The sequence below is a fragment of the Punica granatum genome, chromosome 6 (genome assembly GCF_007655135.1).
Source record: "Punica granatum isolate Tunisia-2019 chromosome 6, ASM765513v2, whole genome shotgun sequence".
Lineage (NCBI taxonomy): Eukaryota > Viridiplantae > Streptophyta > Magnoliopsida > Myrtales > Lythraceae > Punica > Punica granatum.
In genome coordinates, this window is record NC_045132.1 from 19,883,397 (window position 1) to 19,890,891 (window position 7,495).

The 7,495-nt window shown below is 42.6% G+C and overlaps 2 protein-coding genes across 6 annotated transcripts; both read left to right on the forward strand.

Moving 5' to 3' along the window:
* The first annotated feature begins 644 nt into the window (after nucleotides 1–644).
* Nucleotides 645–4,422, forward strand: LOC116211755 (universal stress protein A-like protein). 5 transcript variants are annotated; one of them, XR_004157737.1, is made up of 6 exons: nucleotides 645–988; nucleotides 1,720–1,811; nucleotides 1,894–2,036; nucleotides 2,172–3,058; nucleotides 3,305–3,370; nucleotides 3,695–3,754. XR_004157737.1 is itself a non-coding variant. In XM_031546265.1 (4 exons), the coding sequence occupies exons 1-4, from the start codon at nucleotides 2,815–2,817 to the stop codon at nucleotides 4,063–4,065; spliced, it is 546 nt and encodes a 181-aa protein (XP_031402125.1). In that variant the 5' UTR covers nucleotides 2,727–2,814; the 3' UTR covers nucleotides 4,066–4,422. The 5 variants fall into 5 exon arrangements, 2 of the variants coding, with proteins under 2 accessions (XP_031402125.1, XP_031402126.1); XR_004157739.1 differs by having other exon boundaries at nucleotides 652–961; XR_004157738.1 differs by having other exon boundaries at nucleotides 654–988; nucleotides 1,918–2,036.
* A 101-nt stretch (nucleotides 4,423–4,523) lies between these two features.
* Nucleotides 4,524–6,987, forward strand: LOC116211754 (pectate lyase-like). The gene is made up of 4 exons (XM_031546264.1): nucleotides 4,524–5,152; nucleotides 5,242–5,896; nucleotides 6,014–6,256; nucleotides 6,423–6,987. Exons 1-4 carry the CDS (start codon nucleotides 4,959–4,961, stop codon nucleotides 6,642–6,644), a joined length of 1,314 nt encoding a protein of 437 aa, XP_031402124.1. The 5' UTR covers nucleotides 4,524–4,958; the 3' UTR covers nucleotides 6,645–6,987.
* Nucleotides 6,988–7,495: the final 508 nt, after the last annotated feature.

A 7,495-nucleotide genomic window follows, 5' to 3' on the forward strand; every position in this document is an offset into this window, starting at 1 on the left:
TATCAACCGCCAGTTGAGGAGGTCTAATATTATTGATCCCTACAACAATAATTAATACGTAAGAGGTTATAAAATAAGCCGTTGACATAATCAGTTTCAGTGGGATGCTATGAAATGTACTGTCCCTGTATTTACCGTAATTTATCCCTTCAACACAGAGCGATAGTGTATTAGGCTAGCCCGGGTCCACAGTTATATCGACACACTACATGACGTTTGAAATGTTTGAATATCATGTAGCTAGTCTTGATGGACATATATATCGTGAATCCCCCTAATTCAGACTTAAGGAATTTTCTTGCAATCAGATCAAACGAAAGAAGTGTAAAATTTCATGATTATTAGATTCTATTTTTGTCCGGTAGGGTACCGTACGACAATCAAATGGGAACAACATATATTTATGAGAGTTACAATGGTTAACATGAGAAAATATTCGGTGAATATTACTTAACCACTTTGGTTATGTAAGACTCAATCATAATATTTGAAAGTGAAAAGCTGAACGGGTCTACAAACTCCCACTTATAAGTATTCTGATTAGTTGTTACTCATCTACTATGACTAATACTCAATGAATATTTTCTCCGTTAACGTGGAAGCAAAAGGAGAGGTTTCCATAAGCCACATGTGGATGTGATGTGGTGGCTTCAACTGCTCAGCACAGCACATATCAATGACAGTAGCCAGTCCCTGTACATTCCAATAAGGTTCCGCTCCCTTCATCCGGCAAGGCACCATACCATGCTGCAGGTAGGATTAGAAGAAGATCCTGCACAAATGGAGGAGACAGTGGAAGTGACGGAGACGAAGGAGAGAGCTGAGAGGTAGGCTATGAAGGTGATGGTGGCGATAGACAATAGCGAGTGCAGCCGCTACGCCCTCTCTTGGGCCCTCCGCAACCTCCTCTCCTCCGACTCTCACCTCATCATCTTCTCAGCTCAGCCTGTCCTTGAATTCAGTTACTTTTTCATTACTTCCACTTACGGTACAACTTGAATGGCATCATAAGTCATTCTTCCTCCATATATTGAGCTCTCTACGTCTCGACATGAGTTAGTTAGTCCGATGCTTATTTATTCGGCAGTCGCGTAACTTTGCTGGTTCATGGTTATGAAGTCTCGACTGACCTCTTGTGGTGTTGAAACAACCTGGTTATTTGTTATATTTGTTCTTGCATAGCCTGCTAATTTCTTCTGGTCATACTTCCAGGCAGCTTGAATCAAATTTGCACCCTAAAGTTTGCCTGCGATCACTTTGTCAGTAAAGAAGTCTGTATATGCTGTTACTTGGCACCTTGAAGTTCAGATTTTGACTGAACCCGATTGGAAAGCATGGAGTTCATTGGATTAATAACGCATCGCTTGCTTGGTAGTTTGTTGTAATCAATCTCTCTGCAGCACAAGATAATGATTTCACGAACCTCATCAGATAAATCTTTACATAAGATGGATTAAATTGTCAACCAAATGGTGGTCATAGACATATCAAGTTTTTGCTTAAATCTATGTTTAAATTTGATGTTTGATCAAATGATGGTAGGGATAACCAACATCTCGCAGTCGTAAACATTCCGGTGCATAGTGATATCAGATCAGACTTGTACTATAGGGTCTACATTGAAATGAATTGCATATCCCTTATGCCTATCTTCTTCTACAATGATAGAAACAACTCTGGTTGCTAACTAAGAACTTTACCATACCAACTAATTTGCAGCAGCAGATTTGGTCAGTGATCTCCAGGAGAATCTTAAGAGTGCAACTTTGGCTCTTTTAAAGGAGGCTAAAGACGTCTGCTCCCAACATGGAGTATGTGCATTAAACTCTCCTCCTTTGTGAACCCTTGACTAGTAGATCGGCACCGATTAACTTTGATATGTTGTTTGTTTAGTCATGGATTGATGGTGACTTGCAGATTGTTTCCGAGACAGCAACAGAAGTTGGGCAACCGAAAGAGGTTATCTGTGAGGCGGTCAAGAAACACGACATCCAGCTACTTGTCATGGGTAGCCACGGGCGGGGAGCGATACAAAGGTAAGCCGCAGCCTCGGTTAATTCAGACTTTCGCGTTCATTGCCTGATAAATCCTCATGTCAGAATTCTACCTCGCTTGTTCATCTCTCACTTTACTCTCAAATGAACTGAGGCAAGCTAATCTTTCAATTGCAGAGCATTTCTAGGAAGTGTGAGCGATTACTGCATCCACAATGCCAAGTGCCCTGTTCTTGTCATCAGGAAGCCCACATGACACGAGAACGAATCAGCTGCGTACTAGCATCCAGTCTTTGATCTGCAAATAATGATGTTGTATCTACTTCAATGACGTTGGCTGAATGTGCCAGTCAAGTGAGTCGCATCGATAATGCCGTTGGCAAAGACATTTTGTTTTGTACTCCCTATAATTTTGAGCATATATATGAACATGATGGCAGTAATTCCAGATGGGCCCAGGCCAATTTCAAGTACTTCATAAGTTTGAAACTATGTGTGTCCCCTTCAACATGTGCCCCTAGCAAATGCTGCTGTGTCTGTTTCGTTGAGTAAAGCCTATGCAGAGGTAAGTGGCAGTGAATCCTTATTCCTTATCCAGGTTTCTGTCTCATGAAAAAGACATCTGGTATGACCGGTCGTTTTGACCTGAAAATATCCCGCCTCCTGTTTACCAACTACCAAGAAAAATTCGTCATCTGTCGTCGTCGTCGTCGTCATCATCATCATTATCTCCTTCACGTTCCAAGTTCCAACTTCCACATTCTTCTCAAAGCCACAGCAGAACATCCCATAAACGAAACACGATCTTGATTCGATCTTGATGGAGGAGGAGATATTATCAGGAGGAGGAGAAGGAGGTGACAAGGACAAGAAAGTGATGGTGGCTATCGACGAGAGCGAGTGCAGCCACTATGCACTCGTGTGGGCTCTCGACAACCTCCGGGAATCCATCTCCGGCCCGGATGCCCAGCTCCTCATCTTCATGGCCCAGCCCCCTCCCCAGCACATCATCACCTTCGCCGCCTCCCTCGGCTCTGCTCGCTTGTACTGCCCTGTTTCAGCCAGTTAAGACTCCCCTTCTCCTCTCTTACCTTCCTCGGCCTTAGTTCGAGATGTTTGTCGCCTAAACCGGAGATTGATTTCAGAATTTTTCTCGCCTGTATGACCAGCTGGGATTCGGTCCATAGATCTGTAATTGTGATCGAAGATTACCATATAGACGTGGCAAACGAGTCCTAACAGTATATGTGTTTTTGCTTTTTTACCGGGATGATGGAATTGCAGCTCTGGATTTCGTGAATTCTGTACAGGAGAATCATAAGAAGCTCACACTGGCCCTGCTGGACAGAGCTAAGGAGATTTGTGCGGAAAGAGGGGTACAGAAATTTCATCTGCTTTTGTTCCTTTTATGATATTCTCATCACTGATTAGTCTAAGATTCCGATCTGAACGCTCTAAAATTACGGTTCGAGAAGTTTGTAATCTCCGTTGGTAGTCTTGTAATCGGTAAAGGTAAAACTTAGAACGAGAACAGCAAAGCACGTCTGCTTCAGGCTAGAGCTTTATTAGTTTCCATTTGTTTAGAAGGAAGACGCTATGAAGCCGGACTTGTAATCTGTGAAGGTGAAATAGGTTACTTTCTTTTCCATCAAATTTGGCCGAAGCTGCGGTCTCACACATTTTAGTGTTTATGGATGCAGGTCAAGGTGGAGACAATTGCGGAGGTTGGAGAACCTAAAACAGCCATATGTGATGCGGTTCAAAAGTACAATGTTGATCTTGTAGTCATGGGCGAGCATGGACTCGGAAGAATTAAAAGGTTCGTGTTTCGCCTCACTATTTATCTGAATACTGAACGATGCACTTAAAAAAAAAAATACTAAACCATGCTGCAGTGCCTTGTTGTGAAGTTAGTTCTTGCATCGATCTCTGAGGTCTGTCACATTTTCGCGGAACTAAAGCCTCTCTTGTCAACTTTTTTTGCTGTGACAGGGCTTTTCTTGGGAGTGTGAGCAGCTACTGCATTCAAAATGCAAAGTGTCCTGTTCTCGTCGTGAAGAAACCAAAGTGAAAGACACGTTGAGTGGAAACATAAATAAAATCTCAGTATAGAAACACAGTCCTCTCTTTTTTTCATACGTTCATTCACTTCACCTAACATATATAGGTAATGAATTATGTGAATCTCAAATGTAGCTGAAGTACCGGTAGACGCTTACGGATATATCCTATGTATAGCTTGCGTCTCTGTGTGTGTGTGTGCACTTCTTCTTGTGTGCTGCATCACTTTCAGTCAGATGCGGAACTGTAAATTAGTCATTGCTGCTGCAGACAGCATGCTGTAAATATTGTTATCGCACTTGGTGTAAGATTTAGTCTGTCTGTATAGAATACAAGCAATGCATCAATGGTTTGTTATTATCAGTGACCTTCGACTCGTCCATGACATATCTTGTGAATCATAAGCCCCTAATTTCATATCGAGAGCATGTCCTGTTTTCGGTCTAATTACTGCACTGGAGCCCCCCGACTAATCAAGTGCTGTATAATGTTGGATTGATTTTATGATCCTAAAATAGTGATGCGAGAGAGTATATACTACTATATAGTCAAATTAAATAAAGGAGTACGAGCAAATAAATAAATAGATATAATTTATGATAAAATTTTCGAGCAATTTAAAGGGGGAATAACTGATGGCTCCACACTTCCAAAATGAGTTATCTAAATCTAACAAGTTAAAAAAAGACTGCTAGTGTTATTGAGAAAGAGGCTCTCCTCTCTTTCCTCCCTACCGTCTTGTTTTTTACACAATTTCTTCATTTAGATTTTCTCTTTGCTGTATATAACTAAGCAGATTTCCACTTGAAATCCATTTTCACAATCGTTAACCTTTCTATCTCCAGCAGAAATTTGGAAAAAAAAGAAAAAAAGAAAAATAACTCTAGGAAAAGCAACCATTCCATGGAAGCATTCAACCATAGACTTGTCATATTCTTATTTGCTTCGGCCATTCTGATTAAGGCCCTCGAAGCGAATATTGCTGTGTTTGACGAGGTATGGCAGAAACGAGCCGAGGAAGCCAAGAAGGCGGCGAATGAGGCCTACAATCCTGACCCTGAAAATGTTGCTAAGGATTTTAATCGTCGGATCCATGAGTATGCACTCCTCTTGGATTATGTTGTATAGATTTCAAGGATGAATCTTTCGGCTTTTGTGTTTTTCACTGGTTTTATTTATGATTTAGGGATAGTGAAACCAACAGTACAAGAAGGAATTTGCGGAAAGCACGCAAGGGTGGTCCTTGCCTAGCCACGAATCCAATCGATCGGTGCTGGAGGTGCAGAACGGACTGGGCCACCGATCGCAAGAGGCTAGCTGGTTGCGCTCTTGGCTTTGGCCGGAGAACCACCGGTGGTAAGGATGGGAAGCTCTATGTTGTGACCAATCCATCGGACAGTGACACGGTTAACCCTCAACCGGGGACCCTGCGCTACGCGGTGATCCAGCCCTACCCCCTTTGGATAATCTTTGCCCATGACATGGTCATTCGGCTTAGTCAAGAGCTGATGATGACAGACAACAAGACAATAGATGCTCGTGGTGCCAACGTGCGAATATGCAATGGTGCCCAGATTACCATTCAATTCGTGAAGAATGTGATCATCCATGGCCTCCACATCCATGACATTCAACCGGGCAATGGTGGTATGATCAGGGATTCAGTGGATCACTTTGGGTATCGAACGAGAAGCGATGGCGATGGTATCTCAATATACGGATCGACGAATATCTGGATTGACCATCTGTCCATGTCGAAATGCTATGATGGCTTGATCGATGCAATACAGGCATCTACTGCCATTACCATCTCCAACTGCCACTTTACAAATCATAACGAGGTAACATGACAGGGGAAGTAATAGAAACTTGAGCAAGCAAATTAATATTTTAATGGCTCAGGACCTATATGTTGCATTCTTGAAATCCGTGAAAAAAAATGGGGTACCTATGTGTAGGTGATGTTATTCGGGGGCAGTGATAGCTACTCGGGGGACGAAAAGATGCAGATAACAGTGGCTTTCAACCACTTCGGACGGGGATTAACACAGAGGATGCCGAGGTGCCGATGGGGTTTCATTCATGTTGTCAACAACGACTACACTCATTGGCTCATGTACGCCATCGGAGGGAGCCAACATCCCACCATCATCAGTCAGGGCAATCGCTTCATTGCTCCTCATAATCCTGCCTGTAAAGAGGTACATATGTTTCGATCACAACCCCCCCCCCCCCCCCCCCCCCCCCCCCCCCCAACAAACAAATATTTCATCATTAATTCACCATCAACCGATTAATTCGACATGCGCAGAACAAGAACCCTGTTATGCTGATCATTGTGTCAACTTTGGTCGATTACTTTTCTAGGTGACTAAGAGGGATTACGCACCAGAGAGCGTGTGGAAGTCGTGGAACTGGAGGTCCGAGGGCGACTTGTTGTTGAACGGAGCCTTCTTTGTTCAGTCTGGGAGTCCATTTACTACAAGGATGAACAAAAAAGATGTGATCAAAGCAAAGCCGGGAACATTCGTAACCCGACTCACTCGCTTCGCTGGCTCACTTGATTGTGTACCAAATAAGCCATGCTAACTAATCTATAAGCACGTACATATGTCGTACTACGGCCACTGTATATAAAGCAGAAACGGTGATCCCCTGTCCGAGACAGAGAGGCTTCAAGAGATAGCTAATTCTATCCATTTAATAATTAGTTTCACATCTTTGAGGCAGCAAAAGGTTGTAAATTGCTTTTGACCTCTGCTAGCTAATTGAGATTGTAACTCCATGTAGGATCTTTTTTCGGGTGAAATGTTCCATGTGGGATTTTTCTTCAGCTATAAGATGCCCGAACTTGTTGGCTGATATTCGGTTTTGAATTATATCCTCAACTAAAATTCGAGATGAGCTTTATTTTTTCGGATAAGCCAGAGAAAACTCCTGTTACTTGAAACTTGATCAAAAGTTATAAAGAAACTCGGCCAAGAAACCAAAATACCGAGGTGAGAAAGACAAGACCACAAAGCCTAATCTAGCAACAACAAACATTGGAACTTTCAACATGTTCGATGCCAAAATACAGGAACTGGAACTTCGCATCCCGCTTGACGCTTAAAGAGAATCTGATCGGCACAAGACTCAGCAACTTGACGCCTCTTCTCATCATTTCCTTGCTCGCCAAATGTGATACATGTAGACAGTCCAAGAAAAACTTTGGTATATTAGAGTACGAATAGTGCAACCCTTTCAAACAGCAATTGCCTTCTGAAACTCTACACGCCAATCCCAGAACATCTTGGCGTACTTCTTTCAAACTAAGAAAATCCTCGTGAACCTCCTAGCTGAGAAAAACGAGCCACGAAGAACACATCTATCATCTCGTATATCCAGGTAGCAATTCTACCTGCTGGTTAATAGCTAATCCGATACAATGTAAATAAAAC